Raw genomic sequence first — 20972 nt, forward strand, 5'->3', positions numbered from 1 at the left:
AGCTAATTGGCCATCCTGTGAGTCTGATCATCTACATTTTCTAAAACAACAAGTAAAAGTAGGTCTTTTGAGCCATTATTCCCTTCCCACAGGTAGTAACATCAACTGGGATTGTACTGAAAGCTTTCAGACAAAACTTCCTTGTAAATGTTTAACTATAAAAATCCAGTAATATTACCCAAGTAAAAACTGTTGTCACTTCAGCAAAGGTATACCACACAACCTCTCAAACTCAATTCCACTCTGCTGTGGAAATCCAAGACTTGACTGACTTGACTGGATAGCTGATTCAAATTTTACACTTCCCCCAGTACAGTGTTGTTTCCAGGGTGTCTTCCCCCACAACGCAGCTCAATATTTTTCCTTAAATATTCTTTTTCCTTTTCACCGTCGATTCCAATGTTCTCAGTCCCTTTTGAACTTAGCACTTTTCATATATTGGTGTCTTTCCTATTGCCACCATTTTTGGGTCAAATAAAATTTAAACCCTTCCCGTTACTTGTGAAACCTCTGCTGTAAAAGCCTTTTACTCCCCTTTGAAATTTAACAGCTGGAAAGAACAATCCCTCTCTATCTCCTGATGCAAATTTCTAAACTTTACTTATTTACTTAAGTCCACTTGACCCTAGCTTCATTACAAATGTATGCATTTCGCACCTCTACTCTTTTTCATCTCTCAATTCTCCAGACAAGCGGAGTCCATTAACCTTCCCCCAGCTTAACTGAATTATTTAAACAAACTTCTTTACAGAATAACACAACATTTTCCAAAATATATATTTTTAAAATAACATTCATTCTCAGACTGTGACATTCTGACCTTCCAAATTGCAGCCAGCAAAATCACTGTTGTTCTGCAAGGTCATAAAGCTGGCCCGCTGTCTGTGTTCCCAGCAATGTATCATGCGGCCTGTGACTTCAACCCCTCTCCTGTGTGCCATGCTGATGTCACTACAGCCGTGGATGATGATAGACTTTCTCTTCTTCTGCTGTACTGTCAAACACATCCACTGTACCTCCCATTCTCATTTTGTCACTTTAAATTACTCCAAAGTTCTGAAAAAGGTGTTCACGTCCTCCCCCATTCCCCACCGCAGCCATTCCTATAAAATTCCCCACCATCCCAGCATGAGTTCCCATGGGCTTGTGAAATTATCTAGTGAAACAGAGGTTACAGTGAGCAGCAGTTCAGGTGGATATTTAAACTGGTCATTGTCCCATCTGAACAGAACACCATGAAAGTAGCTGCTACCTCAAATAATTGGCAACGTCTGTTTGCATAGTGTTTTTCAACCATGCAGGATTTCAAATTGATGAGAGCAGGACGCATTGTGGACTCATGTGACAGCACTTCAGAAGAGGATCATCAAATCGATCCATGGCAGTGACAACGGGGGAAAGCAGCACGTGGAAAAGAGAGGGAAGCAGAGGAGGAAGGTTTGCAGGTGGAGGAGGACATTGGGGCTCATCGTTCATCTTTGGATGAGGCAAATGTATAGGAAGAAGAGCAAAAGGTTGAAGATGATCACCCATTGCTCGACTCGCCGTTTTCATTGCAGTCACGGAAGCGTTCACATCGCAAAGCTTTTTATCCTGTATGAAACGTAACAAATTAAATCCCACACCCACCCTCAGCACCAATGCCAACACACCACCTTCCCCACTCTATGCATTTAAACGTCCTTCAACATCCATTCACATCTACAATAGATCCAGTCCTGTGCTAACAATCATTGTGAAATAAGTGAAAGGGTAGTCTGGCACTTAGGGTGCAATAATGAGCAAGGCATGGAATCTGAGCTGAATAATATATGTATTATGGCATTATCAAAATGCCCATATTGCATACCCTCAAATTATAATTTCTTCAACTGCTGCTTCTTGCTATTTCTACAAGGTGCATTCAACATGACATCAGCAAAGAGGCAGGCTGCTTTGATCCCTGCCTTGTTAGGGAGATATTTTTGGCCTATTAGGGGGATCTGCAACTTAAAGTCCCAGAACTTCCTCACAACACCAAGGACTGGATTAAATCTCAGCCTTGGATGATGTCTGTGTGACGTTTGCACTTTCTCCAGTGTCTCTTCCCACAGTTCAAAGGTGTGCAGGTTATGTGGATTGGCTATGCTAAATTGACCCTTAGGTGTCCAAAGATGTGCAGGTTAGATGGGGGATAGGGCAGAGGAGTGGGCCTAGGCGGAGTTCTCTTTCAGAGGGTCAGTGCAGACTCAATGGACTGAATGGCCTCCTTCTGCACTGTAGGAATTCTATGGTTCTATCTCATTTGCAGCTCCCAATCTTTTCCAGTTGGATCATATTGACATGAAAAAAGTCTAAAAAAGAGATATGTTTTTATTGTGGGATATACAAGCTAATCTTTATGTTGCAGTTCACGGTCTCAAATGATTATCTGAACAAAATCATCATTATGCTGTAGATAAACCTCTTCAAGTGTCATAGCTACACCATGATTGATTCAAGGAACAGGTTATTTGGCTGTTTCCATTACTGCTTCCTAATACAGCAGAGAGGAGAAATAATACTGAATATACTCGTAATTTAATTTAATTTATCTTCTGTTGATGGACAAATGAAATAGATGTATATATTTTATTTTAGATGTAAATTTTGCATTCTAGCAGAGACGCATAACAATTTGCCACGTTTTCAGTTTAGAACGTTGAATTTGCAATTTCCAGTAGCAATTTGCTTAAAACAAAAAGCTCTTCAGGTTAAAAATAAAAGGTCGTCAACCCCTGGTCTCCACCCTCTGGGTTTCAAAACCCCTGAGCAACCTTGCCACAAACTGCTCCACCTTCACTTGTGCAGGGCAGATGTGGCCATATTGAGACAAGACAGCATGTCAGGTGTTTGGGTGGGGGGGGGGGGGGGGGGGGGGGGGGACAACAAACTGAAATGGAGCGGAGATCCCATTTGTTCCTGCGGCAGTATCCCTATCCAGCACCATTGCCACATCAGTCCTACCACTCTGCTGCAGACCAGGTGGTGAAGATCGGTGACAAGTTCCAAGGCCGTAGAAAAGGAATTTGCTCCTGTTTCAGGTAGACAAGGCTGTGGTTGTGGCCTGCATGGACTCATTGAATAACCTTGTTTGGAGCAATTCCATATCCTGACCTGATTTCCCACACAATTCCATACCACTCACCTTCCGGCTTGAAAGCTGCCTTTGGGTTAATAGCGGATCCCAAATTTAAATGCAACTAACATTCAATGAAAGCAGACCTCTAACAATTCAAAAGCTGCAATAAATACCTGCCCGCCTGTACTAATTGAGGTCAGAACAGGCTTGAAGGACTCAATGGCTCACTCCTGTTTGCTACTAATGTTCCAACTTTAGCAAGTAGGTTACCTGCAGGGCAAGCATTCAAAGGAGAAAGGAGCTGGGCTTAGCAGTATAAAAAACTGGGAGCTGACTCAAGCTGACCCAAGCTAACAGCAGTATAAAATGCATTATTTAACTGATATGGATTGAAGTCCAGTACATAAATAACAAACAGAAAGATTTACTGCACAAAGAGTAACGGCAGAGCTTATCAATGTGCACTCAACGTCGAGTTCCCAGTAAATTAATTCCCAGTAAATGAACACGAGAACAAAGCTAATTTTATCAGAACCTTAAAACCAACACAACGCCTGGCTGTTTAACACCAATAACAGACTAAGTGGTGTTTTGCCCAAGTCTTGCACACCTCAAAATGTTCTCCCCTGGGAAAAATCCAAGTTTTGAATTTATAATCATGAGATTTCATTCAAATCCTCGTGACAAGCACCACAAGGCCATGAAATTATCAAGAGGTCCAGATACTGTATTTCCACAATTATTCATCATCATTATTGTAACTTTAGGCAAAAAAGTGCAACAGTGATGCTTAAGTAATATGTTGCTGCATTGTGGATTATATTTGTGCTTACCTTTACAACCATTGTGGGTCACTTGAGCCTGGTCCAGCCATTTAATTGATCTTATGTTGCCTTCCCACTCAGCATTGGGATCTGCTCCTGGTGCATCTGGTAAAAGGGATAGCACAACTTTGGTAATTTGAAGTGAATATCTTCCTCCATAAAATGCCACGTTTGCAGATTTTTCAAAGAAAATCCTATTTGGTCATGTCTAGGCAGATTGGAAATGTATCACTGGGTTTCACAGCCCAAAAGGTTGGCCTGCCATTATAGGACAAAGTACATGCAACACTGTACCATTGGAGGTTGGTTGGTGCGCGTTCTGACAACAGAAACAGGCAATTTGCTTGGCATTGCTACGCTTTACACTTGGGAGATGAATTGGCAATACACAAGGAATTGATCATTCAGGGTCTCGACACACATTTGAGGTTTGATGTTTATTTTTATGTTTCAATTAAGTTAGGCTGCGAGGGGCGGCATGGTGGCACAGTGGTTAGCATTGCTGCCTATGGCGCTGAGGACCCGGGTTCAAATCCCGGCCCTGGGTCACTGTCGTGTGGAGTTTGCACATTCTCCCAGTGTCTGCATGGGTTTCACCCCCACAACCCAAAGATGTGCAGGTTAGGTGGATTGGCCACATCAAATTGCCCCTTAGTTGTAAAAAAAAAAATTGGGTACTCTAAATTTATATTTTTAAAAAAGAAGTTAGGCTGTGTTTGTGAATGCTGCATGCACATCGGGTGTACATGCAGTGTCAGTGTCTGCAAAGTCACCCTCAGTGATGTCGCAGGCAGCTTCCTGCAGTAAAGATGGCACAAACCAAACAGGATGTGCCTCCCGAGGTCCCCAATATCATAAATCTTCTGCCAATTCAGTTAATTTGGTGCGATGAAGAAACAACTAGAGGCAATGGTTACTACAACGGGCTATGGGCCTTGACAACATTCTGGCAGTCGTACTGAAACATGCCATGTCCTTAGCCAAGTTGTTCCAGTTCAGCTACAGCACTGGCATTTATCTGACAAGAGTGGAAAATTGCCCAGGTATGCTCTGGCCAGAAAAAGCAGGGTAAATCCAACCCAGCCAACTTCCACCCATCAGGCTACCCTTAATCATCAGACTAAAGGATGGAGTCATCGACAGTGCGATCATGCGGCAACCTGCTTACTGATGTTCAGTCTCTACCAGGGCCACTCAGCTCCTGACCTCTTTACAATCTTGATCCAAACATGTGGTGAGGCGAGATTAACTGCCTTTGACATCAAGGCAGCATTTGAACAAGAACGGCATCAAGGAGCCCTAGCAAATTAAAATCAATTGGGAATCAGGGTGGAAAACGCTCCACTGATTGCAGTCATACGTAGCACAAAGATGCTTGTGGTTGTTGGAGACCAATCATCTCAACCCCAGAACAGCACTGATCCTTGTGAGACCCCATTCTGACCTTTTGTCACTCTGAGCAGTTACCCTTCAGCCCCACTAATATGACCAGCCCTTTTTTTAAACCTCTACCCATACAGATTCTCTTTTCATTTTTCCAACTGCCAATCTGTTACCTGGATTCATTTATGGGACGTGAATGTTTATTGCCCAACCAACAAGCAACAGCCCCCCCCCTCTCCCCTTCAAATGACCAGCCACCGCCTTCTTCCCCACTCTATTTTCGTTACCAACATCACTGCTAGTATGGTGACCCCCGGGGAGAAACTCGGGTTCCATTTTTAAAAATTCCCTACCCAAACCTGACTTTAATTTTTTATACCATACCAATCAATCCCCCCACCCACTCCACCGCCCCCCGCATTCCCAACCATCCCCAAGAATTCCTTTAAACCATCAATAACCCATACCCCAGAGTAACAGATATTACAGAACTATACAAAATATAACAGGAGAATCCAATGAAAAAAACTCTAAACACATTACTAAACGGATTTCCAAAACTTAGCCGTGCAGGTGAATACACCCAAAACATTCAACTGTCCCTTGTCCATGTTCCTTGATAAAGTTGTTCACCTTCTCTGGCGTGTCAAGATAATGGCCTCGGCCTCCATGCATGACCTGCAGGTGAGCCAGGGACACCATTCCAAACTTCACCTTGTTCCTAAAAAAACTTGGACTCATTAAACCTGGCCCTCCTTTTTGCCAGTTCCTCTCCCAAGTCTAAGTAGATTCGAACAGTGTGGCCTTCTCAACTGCACTCTCATGTTTCCTTCTTCCACCTCAGGATCTTTTCTCCGTCTCAGTATCCGTGCAGCCGGACTACGATCGCCCATGGCGGCTCCCTGGCACTGGGCTTCTTCCTCAGCGACTAATGGGCTTAGTCCACTTCAGGAGGACTTGCAAAGAACCCTTCCCCCACCAGCTGCCTCAACATCTTTTTCACATGATATGAAAATGAAAAATGAAATGAAATGAAAATCGCTTATTGTCACGAGTAGGCTTCAATGAAGTTACTGTGAAAAGCCCCTAGTTGCCACATTCCGGCGCCTGTCCGGGGAGGCTGGTACGGGAATCGAACCATGCTGCTGGCCTGCTTGGTCTGCTGTAAAAGCCAGCGATTTAGCCTGGTGAGCTAAACCAGCACCTATTTGGCCTTCACTCCTTCTATGCCCTCGGGCAGCCCAACGATCCTCAGATTTTGCTGTCTCAAGTGGTGCTCCGCATCGTCAATCTTGGCCTTCATCATCACCTCTGCCTCCAAGGAGGCAATCTGCTCATGATTGGAGACCATCTCCTCCACCTTCTGAATCGACAAATTCTGCGCTTCCAACCATTGTTCTACCCTTTCCAGAGCTGCCCGAATTGGTTCAGTCACTTTTGTCAAATCGTCTGGGACTGCCTGCCTTTTGCTTTCTAAATTCCATCGACAAGAACTCCACCAACTTCTCAGTCATCCACTGAACGGGCAACAACGCCACAGGTCTCTTCACCATGCGTTTCCCTCCTGCGTCAAGTGCGTCCTCTGAATCCGAAGAGTATCCTTTCCTCAACACACTCCTTGTTTGATAACTTTTAGATATTCCACAACAGAGAAGGAACCCTAATTCTTCCACAATCTCACTTTTGCACCTGCACAGCAACCACAAAATGGGCAGAAAGGGCCAAAAATCAAGACCTCAGGTAGGAGCCACCTTTCGTGCGACCTCTCACTTCATGGCTGCCACCGAAAGTCGTGCATTGAGTCCTCAACAAGACACTTGGGTGTCAAGGTCACCGTGTTTCCACTGCTTACGATTCAAAGTCAAGGTCTTAAATGTTTGACAGGCACAGATGGTTCAATGACAGCTTTTATAATTGATCCATTCAATGATAGCTGGGCAATGATTGGGTTAATCTCCACACTGTGTGAAGGAAGCATAAGAAAGGATTCCCTGAGCAAAGATTTGCACAGGTTTTACATATTGGCACCATTGGTCTATGCAGTCCAGAGGAGGAGCAGGACATTGTGAAAAATCCGAAGAGCGAAGAGCCATCTCTTGAGACTGCAAGCGAAGTTTGATTTTACTTCAAAATCACGTGTCTCGTGAAAACTTTACAAGTTGACATGTCTGAGCGAGGCAAGCACCTTATAATAATAATAATAATAATAGTTTATTGTCACAAGTAGGCTTCAATGGAGTTACTGTGAAAAGCCCCAAGTCGCCACATTCCGGTGCCTGCTCAGGGAGGCCGGTACGGGAATTGAACCCGCGGCTGCTGGCCTTGTTCTGCATTATAAGCCAGCTATTTAGCCCACCGTGCTCAGAGCAACCAATAGTTTACCCTATTGCTATCAATGAAGCAGCTCAATATTGACCTGAATTCTGAGTTTCAAATCTTTTCACTATGTTAAACTTGATCACTCAGAACTAATTGTTTGAGTTATGGACACATAGTAGTTGAAAAGTAAATATAGCAGCTAACTGTTACAGTTTAACGTAGACAGCCCTCCTTTCTCCTCTTACCACCTGCTCGTAAACAGAAAGGCATTTTGATCTCCCCCTTGACAAGCGTATTTCCCAACCCCTCAATTTTGGTGTGATTCAATTTTCTATTAGTTTATTTTACACACATAAAACTGTGCGTGGGTTTCCTCCGGGTGCTCCGGTTTCCTCCCACAGTCCAAAGATGTGCGGGTTAGGTGGATTGGCCATGCTAAATTGCCCGTAGTGTCCTAATAGTAAGGTTAAGGGGGGGGGGGGGGGGGGGGGGGGGGGGGGGGGTTTGTTGGGTTACGGGTATAGGGTGGATACGTGGGTTTGAGTAGGGTGATCATTGCTCGGCACAACATCGAGGACCGAAGGGCCTGTTCTGTGCTGTACTGTTCTATGTTCTAAAACGCAAAGTGGGTTTGTAACGTCCTCCAGCTTTTCTCATTCATGCAGTAATGAGGGATAAAGAAAAGAGGAACATGGCAAAGATCACAGAGAAAACAAGAAGAATTGTTTGCTTGAGTCCAGAATTAAAAGTTCAATGGTGCATGCCTTCACAGAGCAGCGGCTGAAACGAATGGGGGATTAAATTCTGAAAGTTGAGTCCCAAAGCACTTCACAGTTTGCTTTATAATGTTCCTGTGAAGTGCTTTGGGACTTTTTACTATGTTAATGGTGTTAAATAAATGAAAACTGTTGATAACATAACTTAATTAATTTTGTACTCCAATCCTCTATTAATAAAGCCAAGAATTCCACTTTTTAAAAATAATAATAATAATCTTCGTTATTATCACAAGTAGGCTTACATTAACACTGCAATGATGTTACTGTGAAAAGCCCCTAGTCGCCACACTCTGGCGCCTGTTCGGGTACACAAGAGGGAGAATTCAGGATGTCGAATTCACCTAACAAGCACGCCTTTCAGGACTTGTGGGAGGAAACTGGAGCACCCGGAGGAAGCCTACGCAGATACGAGGAGAATGTGCAGACTCCGCAGACAGGAATCGAACCTGGGACCCTGGCGCTGTGAAGCAACAGTGCTAGCCGCTTTGCTACGGTACCACCCATAAAACAACATTCTCAACATGCGTGGACAACTTCAAAGATTTGTGCATTTCCCCCCAAGGTCTCTCTGCACCCTCATTGAAATTATACCACTTAGCACATAACTGACTTGGATTTTGCTGTAATTACAATAGCAAAGAATTAACACTCCCCGTTATTACAGGGTAAACCTGACAGCAATTACTGCCATCTGCACATGCCACTGTTATGAAAGAAGCTCTGCTGCACCACAGGGTGTGCTGTTGCTGTCCTCACCCACAGATGGAGCACTGAACTCACAGTATGTGGGGGCGTGAAATTTAGGGTGCTTACCAAGGACTCCTTCTGGTTGAAAAATTAGGGTTGTTAAGTTTAGTAATAAATTAATTTTAAAACAGTATAGTAAGCGATAATTACTGAACCATCTCTTTGGCCTTGAAAAAATATGGAAAACTCATTCCCTCAGAAGAAAAATAATGTTGCCAATTGTTGAAATAAATAATTGATTGTAATGTTATTTTCCGGTCTATCTCTTCTAGCACGCTCCTTTAATCACATTTGTATTTCTGAATTGCAATTTTTCTTCCTGCAAATAATTTTTTTTAAATTTAGAGTACCCAACTCATTTTTTCCAATTAATGGGCAATTTTAGCGTGGCCAATCCACCTACCCTGCACATCTTTGGGTTGTGGGGTGAAACCCACGCAAACACGCGGAGAATGTGCAAACTCCACACAGACAGTGACCCAGAGCCGGGATCGAACCTCGGCGCCGTGAAGCAGCAGTGCTAACCATTGCCCCACCATGCTGTTCTGGTCCTGCAAATAATTTAAATGTTATATTTTCTGGTTTTTTTTAAAACTGGTTTATACCCTGTATGGTTCATTTGAGTTCCTTCAATCTGATTAAAGAGCCTCGTTGCTGCTTGTCCTGCTCAGGCACCACCGATCCCTGTGGAGGGCACCGCAGTGAAGCACATGCCAGATAGAAATCGGTAGATAAAAAGCCTGCAAAATGACCGCTCACCTCTGAGAGCTCAAATCCAGACCATTATGTCTCCTCATTCTTCCAGGCAGAATGGGTCGCTTCACACCTCTCTGCATTAAATTTAATCTGTCATCTGTCTATTTCGCCAGTTTATGCTGTTCTGAGGTCTGTTGCTTTCCATCTCATTGTTTACTAGTTTCATATAATTTGAAAAATTTGAAATCTGCCGTATTTAGCCAAATCCTGATCATTAACACATATCGAAAGGAGCAGTCCCAAAATCAATTCCTGAGGAACACCACCACTGCTCCATCCCTCAAATCTGTAAAACCATCAACCAGTACGTTCTATTCCTTTAGTCAATTCTGTACTCATGTTGCTCCATTTAATTCCATGAGCTTTAATTTTGCTAACAAGTCTATATTCGCAACAGCGCCACCAGGTTTAATCCTGCTATCCCTTCTTGAAAAGAACAGGGGGTATAATGTTTGGAATCCTCCACGTTTCTGTCATGACCTTCACATCCAAGGAGAATGAGGAATGCGGCCAGCGTCGCTTTAATTTCCATTCTTACTGTCCTCATCAACCAAGAATGTACCCCATCCAAACCAGCTGACATTGAGGCTCGAGAACTACTATTCCATCTCTCTATCCATTCTTTTATATTCTCAATATCGCTGCAGCCTCCTCCTTTATTACTATAGTACATTGCATTTGTCTTCACTGAAGAATAGGATAAGTGTTCATTTATCAATCCAGCCACGCCCTATGCCTCAAAAAGATTGCCTTTGTCCTCCCAAATTGGCCCAACATTTCTTTTACTACAAGTGTGCTTATAAGGCAACTTTTATAACCAACCAATTTCTATAGACCCACAGAAGGTCACATTTCCATAATCACATCAGGTCACATTCGCTGAAGAAGTCATTTGATACAGTGTTCTATTATTTCACAACAATCGAGCAACATGAAAAATATGCAAGTCTGCATTTGACACAAAATTGCATATTAAGAAGTAGGTAGCATAGTGGACTTGGGAAATTATTCTTTTAGCGTGGGAGCCTGGGATAAAGTTCAGTCTATCTTTCTTTAAAGTGTAAATATCCCACATGTAATTAATTAGGAAAGATTTGACTTGGCTTCCAGCAAGAACAAACACAGCAAAACATGACCACCACAACTGATGAGGGCACAAGGATTGCACACATGAGAAATGGAAAACAGAAAATTACACTGGGGATGGGGTAGGAATGTCCTCTTGGGCATGTAGGAGGGGAAACGCACATTGTTGGAGCACAGCATAGATCCACCAGCTGCACCAAATGTGGGAGTGCTCAATTATCCAGCATTTAAATCATTCATCTGCTGACCACAGAATTCACTCATTGTAACCCAACACTGATGATCTGTATGCATTTGTGTTCTTGAGAATATTGATTGAAAGCATTCATATTGATACTATGCTGTCACTTTGTATCATTTGCTTGAATATACTGACATACATGCAGTCTATTTGGTATTTGGATTAGAAAGAATATGATCCCCAAAGGACCTGATAAAAGCACATGGTTCTCAATTTACACTTGACGGAAGGTTTATACGTTTTCTGGGAGCCAGATATCAAACGTGGAATCATTTTGCTACACATTTGGCCTTGGAATTATGTCCTATTTACAGTGGAATCTGACCACAGCAACATTTATTGTTCCTTCCATCTCAAGACTTTCTCCTCACAACTCTTGAAATACATCGTGCTGCATAAGGCTTCTATGGGCCAGAAATTCCCCATATCGTTCCCATTATGTTGACCGGTCTGTTTTTCCCTGTTAGTACTCAAGGCAGCCTCCCCAGGCAATAGTCACTGGCTATTGGGAGTTAACAACACAGAGAGTAGTACTTCCCCCAGAGGGGAGTAAAGTATGCTTCAACTGAAAGATGAAAATGCGAAACGCATGGATCTAAAAAGGGGTTTACAGTGGTTAGCACTGTTGCTTCACAGCACCAGGGTTCCAGGTTCAATTCCCGGTCGGGTCACCGTCAGTGCAGAGTATGCCCGTTCTCCCCGTGTCCGCGTGAGTTTCTTCTGGTTGCTCCAGTTTCCTCCCACGAGACCCGAAAGACGTGCTGTTAGGTAATTTAGACATTCTGAATTCTCCCTCTGTGTACCCGAACAGGGTATGTGGCGACTAGGGAATTTTCACAGTAACTTCATTGCAGTGTTAATGTAAGCCGACTTGTTACAATAATAAAGATTATTATAAACTCTTGGCATTTGGAGTTTCATCACGAACAGAAAATAATTTAACTGCAGCAGGAATGTCATTCAGTGGATCAAAGAACATTCCTTTAATTCGTAGAGTTTTATATAATGGAATTATTTTTGGCAACAGAGGTCGATCATGTGGTCAGGAACCAAACTGCTGCCAATTTCCTTCAACCAAATTTAACAAAATACAACAAATTTAAAACAGAACGCCATTGCAAAGGTGCAATAAACAACAATGTTAAAAGCAAAAAAAAAACGTCACTTTTCACCCATGTATTCCTTCTCTCATGGAGCCTTTACCTCATTGCTTCATCTTTTTTTAAAATAAATTTAGAGTACCCAATTATTTTTTTCCAATTAAGGGGCAATTTCACGTGGCCAATCCACCTACCCTGCACATCTTTGAGTTGTGGGGGTGAGACCCACACAGACACGGGGAGAATGTGCAACCTCCACACAGACAGTAACCTGGGGCCGGGATCAAACACGGGTCCTCAGCGTCGTGAGGCAGCAGTGCTAACTACTGCGCCGCCGCGCTGCCCCATTGCTTCATCTCTAAATGGCTTCGCCCATCCCAACACTTTGATCGTCTTTGACCCCCAAATTCTATTTTTTTTCCTTCTCTTCTATCTTTAGCCTATTCAGCATTATGTTCTCTGTTCTACCAGAGCTGAGTTAGGAAAACACTTTCTCCAGATCTTATGTAGAATAGCTATTTTAGATTCAAAGGTGTTAATGTTCGCAACATGTTGAACTGTGCTTTGTAGGACGTATCGTCCCCTGTTGTAACTTATATTTATGGGATCAGAGCATGGGAACCAATAGTTGATATTGTGCCTGTTGCTGTTGGGCCACTTGACTTTGGAAATATTGAACATGTCACAATATAGGCACAAATTTAAGCTCATGTTCTGATATTTACAGTTTAGAAACAGACTTAAAAGTATAGAAAAATCCTGATGTATTATTACTGGTGGCAAATGAGGAGAAGGTACGGAGCTGGGTCAGAGAGGTTGACTCCCAGTGGGTCAGAACGGAGGAGAGTTTGTGTAGTGGGTCGGGATTGAAGGCACTAGCAACAGTGCCGCTCCAGACGGCCCCGGGGAGAAACTCAGGGAGTCCAGTAGTAATAGCTTTGTTGCGAATTTGGAGGCAGTTTCACCAGCACTTCGGGTTGGGGGCAGGGTCAAGAAAAATGCCGATTCGGGGGAACCACAGATTTGAGCCAGGGCAGTGGGATGGAAATTTTTGGAGATGGGAGGTGAAAGGAATTAGGACACAAAAAGATTTGTTTCTAGGGGATCGCTTTGCAGGATTGAAGGAGCTGGGAGCGAAGTATGGGCTGGAGTAGGGAGACACATTTAGATACATGCAGGTTCGAGACTTTGCCAGAAAGGAGATACAGAGCTTCCTGGTAGATCGGGCCTCCACATTGTTGGAGGAGATGCTGATGACAGGGGGACTGGAGAAGGGGGTGGTGTCGGCGGTTCACAGGGTTATTTTGGGAGAGGAGAAGGTACTGCTGAATGGGATCAAGGCAAAGTGGGAGAAGAGTTGAAAGAGGATATGGAGGGGGGGTTCTGGTATGAGGTGCTCAGGAGGGTGAATGCCTCCACCTCGTGCACGAGGTTGGGGCTGATACAGCTGAAGTTGATATATAGAGCGCACCTTACAAGGGCGAGGATGAGCAGGATCTTTGAGGGGGTAGAAGATGTATGCGAATGTTGCAGGGATGGGGGGTAAAATCGCAAACCACGTTCATATGTTTTGGTCCTGTCCAAAGCTGGAGGATTACTGGAAGGAGGTTTTTAGGGTAATCTCTAAAGTGGTGCACATGAAACTGGACTCGGGCCCTCGGGAGGCCATACTCGGGGTGTCGGACTAGCCGGGCTTGCAAACAGGTGGGAAGCAGATGTTGTAGCCTTCACCTCGTTGATCGCCTGAAATTGGGATGGAGATCACCTCTCCACCCAGTACCCTGGCAGGCGGGGAACCTGCTGGAATTCTTGACTCTTGAGAAGGTCAAATTTGAACTGAGGGGAAGGATGGAGGGAGTCCACAATTCATGGGCATTATTCATTATGCACTTTTGAGAATTGGATTACACCGAAAATGGGGGGTGACTATCTGTGTTAATGGCGACTCTGGGTGATTCCTGATTTTTTTTGTTATTTGTTTATGTTAACATGACATTGGTGCTATGGAGGATAAGGTTGAATCCATTTGGGTGGAAATCAGGAATAGTAAGGCAAAAAAGTCACTGATAGGAGTAGTCTATAGGCCACCAAATAGTAACATGCAGGCTGCTGTTTGGAGGTTTGGTGTGTAACCACCTGGGGTGGCCACTGCCCAACACAATATGGAAGATTACAAAGAATGCAGGGAAAATGGACATGTTGCAAAAGCAAGCAGCTTGCAGAAGCGCTTGTGTATTCTGACTGCTGCAGAAACCAGACAGCACTGTGAAAAAACAAGTTAGCATACTAATGAGGCGATACCCAGGTACCATGGAAACAAGTTAACTCAAATCGCTACATTGAATAGAAGGCCAGACTTCTCGGCGCCAAGAGAAGTCCAAAACAATAAGCCCCAAGAACCGCCCAGTGATCAAAGAACAGCCCCGTTATTGGGGAAATTCAAATCAATCGATTGGGAAGACACCCAATCGATTGCGAGTGTATAGAGGGTCCGCCCAGGTGGGCGTGAGACCCTGGGAGAGGTATAAGACAGAGACCCCGACCCCAGCTCGCTCTCTTAGCCAGCCTCTCCTTGACCAGCCAGCCCTCCCAGCAGAACACCGTTGCAGCAGAAGACCTTGAGAAGGAGAGGCCTGGTCAACAGCCGCCATCAAATAATTGTCATACAACGCACTCTACGAGAGTAGACACTCCTGACCCCTTTAGTCCACACCGACTGGAAGCCTGTAGATCCAGGACAAAGCAAGAGGCCGTTGTTCCCTGATCCGGCAGTTCCCGTATTCCAGATAAGTATTGGCCTGTTAGTGGTAGGATTAGCCTAGTCTTGTAGTTTTATGTGCACAATTAGTAGATAACTGTATTATAATGAACGTGTCTTGTTTGAACTTACTAACTGGTGTATTGAGTTATTGATCTGAACTTGAAACTTGTGGCGGTATCTTAACGATACCTGGCGACTCTAGAGCTAAGGAACGAAACAGAGCCAAATTGAGTGTAAAGCACACTCACCTAGAACGAGCAACATTTAGTGGCGACCTCAGACGACTAGAAGTGCCCCCCCCCCCCACCACTCCGAGAGAACCCAGAAATTTGAATCTGAAATCCAATTGGGAAAAGGAAAAACCACAAGTGTTCAAGTAGTTCAAATCAATCCTCATAATTCGGAAGTGTGTTTTTGCATATGTAACTAACAGGATTTTAGGGTAAAACTGAGAGATTTTTGTTGCGACAAATTGTTGGGAGTTTATAATTCGGAAAATAGCGAAAGCCGTACCCGTATTTTATAGCACTGCCTTAATATCCCTCTTTCCAAATTTAAAAGAGCATAAGATAGAAGAAATGGCCATGCAGGCAATGGAACGCCTCATGAACTCAGAGCAGTTTGTGGTCGCAGTGACCAACAGCAGCAGAGTAGGTCAGTGTCCCGTTTGGGAGCTGGAACTCAGGAAGTACCTCAAAGGGAAAGGATGAAAATGAAAAAATGAAAATCACTTATTGTCACGAGTAGGCTTCAATGAAGTTACTGTGAAAAGCCCCTAGTCACCACATTCCGGCACCTGTCCGGGGAGGCTGGTACGGGAATTGAACCATGCTGCTGGCCTGCTTTAAAAGCCAGTGATTTAGCTCAGTGAGCTAAACCAGCCCCATTGGACCATTTAACCATGTTACCCTGGGTCAAATGTGCACGGTCTAATTCACCGAAAAGGGGATGGCCCCTTTGGAGTGAGTTTTGTTTGAATGAGGAGACAGGTCCCGGGAGTATAGGGCATACTTGGTGGGAGAACCTGTCTGAAATTCATAAGAAAAGTTTACGTCAAGCACGTAAGCCGATGGCAATTGTGTCCTGCTTGGCACAATTACGAGGCACAGAGGAGGTCGTCAGGATGCTCCGAGCAGAGTTAGAGGAGAGGAATAGAATGAGTAAAGTGGATGTCAGCGACATAGAGAGAGAGAATTCAGAATTAAGGGAAAGGTTGGCAGATAAGGATAGAGAGGTGGATGATGCCAAGAGGGCACACCAGTCTTGTCTAGCCCATCTGAGCAGCTCCCACAATATGAAAAGGCCTATCAGGATGTGCAGCGTGCAGTCTTGATAAGAGAAGAACCAGAGAAACAGGGAGAGACACTGAAAAAGCAGTGTAGTGACCTAAAGACAGCTTTAAGGGCACTCTATGCTGCCACCACTGAGCAAAGGCAAAGCACAGTGGCCCATGTAAAATGTAGGAAGCAGATTGCGGAGCTGCAATCTCTGCTTTCTGTGCAGAATGGCTTCCAAGAAACCTTTGGAATGCAATTAGAGGAAGAGAATGCACCAGATTGGCAGGAGTTAAGCAAGACGGCGCAGCGATATGTTCAGGGAACATGTGTGCTAGCAGCGCAGCAGAAAAGGAAAGCGCCCCAACCCCCCACAGATCAGATAGCACCCGCACCAACGAACCCAGTCACCACCCAACGAAAAGCAACCGCAGACGGCGCACCCGAGATCACTTACACCACCCCCTTAACCGTGACTCAACTAAGGGACGCGTGTGAGAAACTCACCCCATTTCTCCCCACGTCAGACCCCCACCAATTCTTTGCAAGAGTTAAGCAACGGGCGACCATGTATGGCCTTGATGCACGAGAGCAGGTTAAGCTCACAGTTTTGAGTTCAGACTCATCGGTAGTAGCAGCCCTCCCCGACCCACAGAACGTTGGAGGAGGCACCCTCGAAGAAATGTATACAGCTATTCTGGATGCGATAGGGTACAACAGAGACGACCCAGTTGAAGGCCTAAACAGATGTAGGCAGAAAAAGACCGAGCATCCCACGGCATTTGCTGGAAGGCTGTGGATTCACTTCACCTGCAGTTTTCGGTGAATTAGACCGCGCACATTTGACCCAGGATAACATGGTTAAATGGACCCGCACTATCATCTCACACGCCACAGATGCAGGACAGAAAGCCTGCTCCAATTACGACCCCTCAGAAGAGGCCCATATTGAAAAATGGATATTGAAAAGATTGTCCCGCGCTTGGGAGAAATCTGTGCACAACAAGACAGCATTTAAGAAGCCCGAGGAGGCGCAAACCGAGGTAGATATCCAAGCAGCAAGAACGCACCAAAACCCCGCATGGGTAAATGAGGGACAGAACAGCCCCCCACAGAAGTCACAGGAATGTTTTAACTGCGGACAGTTAGGGCATTTTGCTAGGGAATGCAATGCACCGCAGAAATCTCAGAGGCCAGCAGACAGGCACTCTGAACAGGAACAAAGCGAAGCCTATTCACAGTAAAGGGACACATTCAGGACAGACCATTGTGGATGGAACGGACTGACGGTGTTCGGGCTCCCCCACTTGGGTCTGTGACACCCTCTGGGACCGATCCAGATGGCTGGTAGTCACAGCGAAAATTCGGGGAAAGCCCATAGAATTACTCTGGGACACAGGAGGGTCCCGCACGACCATTAATTCCTCCACTACACCACAGGCAAACACGTGGCCCACTACAGCCACAATAACACTCAGCGGCTTTACAGGACACTCACAGCAAGGAACCATTACAGCCCCAGTACCAATTCAGCTAGGGAATATCTCCACCAGACACCCCGTTGTTTTAGTTAATCTGCCCCACACAGCAGAACACATACTCGGCATTGATTTTATGAATGCCCACAGCCTGTCGTTCAACCCAGTCAACCAGTGTGTCTGGCGAATGGCAAAATCAGACAGAGCACCCGCAACACTCACAGTAGGTGTATACGAACATAGGATTAGCGCAGTAGGCGACAATCGTTTTGACCCAACCACGCTCAGCACGGACAAAAAGGTTAGGGCAGTTCTGAACAAACACAGGATAGCATTTGCCAGTCACCGGCACGACTGCGGCAGAATGACTGGACAAGTTCAGATTACAGGACCTGACCCGAGACCACAAAGACAGTATAGATTTCCCCTAGAAGCGGAGGGAGAAAAACAAGTTGGCGGGCTGTGCGCGTCAGTAAAAAGAGTTAAAGAGTTGAGAACAACAGATCTCCAGTTACACTGATGCAGAGGACTGCAGATGACTGACTTAAACCAGAATTCAGTATAAACATCTGCTAACTGACTGACGTGTTGCACTCTGGCAGATGCAACTGTTAAGAAACAAGGGCAAAATGGCTAAAGCAAAAACAACTTCAATCTTCCTCGCCTTCAGATGATGTTTGACTTTGCATTATTGTATACAAGTTAAGATAGAATCGTACAACAGTTAACAGCACAGCATGCGGCCACTCGGCCCGTCGTCTCCGTGCTGGCGTTCTGCAAGAATAGCTCAGCCAGCGCCTTTTTTAAGAAAAAAAAATGAATAAAGCAACCCAAAATTGCAACATGTGCTCTGGATAAAAATTTAAAGCAACCAGGACAAAAAAAAAAATGAAAGGCTTGATTAGAAAAAAAAATCCTTTCCCTCAAGAAAATTTCAGTAAGATTGGAGAATTATTTACATAGAATGTACAGGGCAGAAGGAGACCATTCGGCCCATTGAGTCAGCACCGGTCCTTCGAAAGAGCACCCTACTTAAACCCACACCTCCACCCTATCCCTGTAACCGCACGTTTTGGACACAAGGGCCAATCCATCTAACCTGCACATCTTTGGACTGTGGGAGGAAACTAGAGCACCCGGAGGAAACCCACACAGACACTGGGAGAACGTGCAGACTCCGCACAGACAGTGACCCAGCGGGGAATCGAACCTGGGACCCTGGAGCTGAGAGGCAACTTTGCTAACCACTGTGCTACCATGCTGCCCTTAAGCAAGCTGCTGTGGACGCAGGTGCCATTAATTATTTTTAAAGGGAAATTAATTAGTTGGGGGTGGGGATTTAGAAAATTTCACAGTGAGAAGTCTTACAAGATCAGGTTAAAGTCCAACAGGTTTGTTTTGAATCCTAGGCGAATGGAGCAGTGCTCTGAAAGCTCGTGTTTGAAACAAACCTGTTGGACTTTAACCTGGTGTAAGACTTCTTACTGTGCTCACCCCAGTCCAATCCCCAGATTGCTGATTCTAACAACACTGCGGTTAGTGGGGGGGGGGGGGGGAGAGGGGTGAGTTAGTTCGGGAGCTCCCAGTCCCCCCCCGTGCCCCGGGGTCAGCTGTACCTGCGATGCGGTTTAAGGTGACCCAGTAATGCTCATCGGGGCTGTACGTGTCCCTCGACCACTGCAGCAGGTCCTTGGCCCGCTGGTCCCGCAGCACGAAGTGGACGAACTCCCTGGTCAGGGCGTAGTAAGCGGTGCCGAAGTAGAGGCGGAGGCCGTGCGGCACGCCGGCCGTCTTCCTGGCCTGGGTCTTGATCACGTAGGACTGCCCGGGCGAGATGTGCTCCCGGTGGACGTGGCTGGTCCTCGGCTTCATGTGCTCGGGCTGCAGGATGCCGGGGGTGATGTTTTTGTCCCGCCACGGATGGCTCTTGAGGAAACGCACCAGCTCGCGGTTGGTTTTGAGCGGGTAGTCCTGGCCGCACAGGTTGATGGCGTACCTCCAGCGGAGGCGGGGGAGCGCCAGCTCCTGCATGCAGTTGAGGTCGGCCTGCAGCCGGGAGAAGCCGCCGTACACCACCGCCTCGCTGCGGGAGGCCACGAAGACGTTGCTGAAGCAGGCGGCCAGCTGCCCGACCCCCCGCCGGAAAGCCGCCGACGTCTTGTTGTCGACGTGGATGCAGTAGATGTTGTGCGGCGCGTAGATGGCGCGGAGCAGCCACTCCAGGGTGTCCAGGTCCTTGTGCACGGCCAGGATGTAAGCCAGCGGGAAGTCGGCCTCCTCCCGGGACAGGGTCTGCCTGATGTACGAGTGCGAAGCCAGCAGCCGCGAGCAGTTCAGCTCGGTCCCCGGCTCCGGCTCCGCCTTGGGCCGGTGCAGCTGCTCGCACTCGGCGCCCAGCCCCAGCGCTGCCGCCTTGCCCTGGAAGAGCGCGGCGCACAGCTCGTCCGGGTAGTCTCCGCAGCCGGCGCGGTCAAAGCTCCAGCCCTGGGGCACGGGCCGCTTGACTCTGCCCGTGATGTAGATGCAGAGGCAGACGGCAACGCTCACAGCGGCGCACAGCAGGAAGCTCCACTTGGCCGCGTTCATTTGCCTCCCTTCGCCCGGCCCGCTTTCAGTCTCTGCGCTCTCCCATTGCCAGCGCCTCCAGCCAGCCAGCCTGCCGCCTCACACTCCACCCCATCCCTCCTCCGTCCAGCATTGGCTGCACCGCCACCCTCTCTCCACAGACACACACACACTGCTCCACCCACCAGGCCAGCAGCACACAGTCTCCCCAGCCCACAGCACTACAACGGCACAGGCTGGGACACGTGAATCACTGCCAACTGTTTTTCCTGAAACTCTGCTCAAAGTCTGAGAGACTCAGTCTTCGCGGATACTGAGTGCTTCCAGACCTCCGGCATCGACCATGTTTTTGTCTCAGTCTCCCTGCAGTTACACTGACATCATTGGATAACCCACTCCTCACCCACGCCAAACCTGATCAAACCCATTCTTTCTCCCAGGATATTTTCCTAGACCAGCCTACGGTCATACTGAAAACGTCCAATCTCGTCTGATATCGGAAGTTAAGCAGACCCAGCCCTCGTTAGTACTTGGATGGGAACTGCGTGGGAATACCAGA

The 20972-nt window shown here is 46.2% G+C and overlaps 1 protein-coding gene across 5 annotated transcripts in view; it reads right to left on the reverse strand.

The window, feature by feature from the left end:
- The window catches only part of LOC119965959 (N-acetyllactosaminide beta-1,6-N-acetylglucosaminyl-transferase-like), a 44225-nt gene extending 23460 nt beyond the window's left edge, over positions 1 to 20765 (reverse strand). For 4 of the 5 annotated variants that reach the window (XR_005460645.1, XR_005460646.1, XR_005460647.1 and 1 more), the window contains exons 1-2: positions 19465 to 20765; positions 3934 to 4029 (exon numbers count right to left, since the gene is read on the reverse strand). Coding sequence is in view for 1 of the 5 variants with exons in the window: in XM_038796998.1 (XP_038652926.1) it covers positions 3934 to 4029; positions 19465 to 20434 (1066 nt within the window). In the remaining 4 variants the exon portion in view is untranslated. The remainder of the gene's footprint in view (positions 1 to 3933; positions 4030 to 19464) is intronic. The other variant, XM_038796998.1, reaches the window with a different exon arrangement.
- Between the last annotated feature and the right edge of the window lie 207 nt (positions 20766 to 20972).

Source organism: Scyliorhinus canicula, chromosome 5 (genome assembly GCF_902713615.1).
Source record: "Scyliorhinus canicula chromosome 5, sScyCan1.1, whole genome shotgun sequence".
Lineage (NCBI taxonomy): Eukaryota > Metazoa > Chordata > Chondrichthyes > Carcharhiniformes > Scyliorhinidae > Scyliorhinus > Scyliorhinus canicula.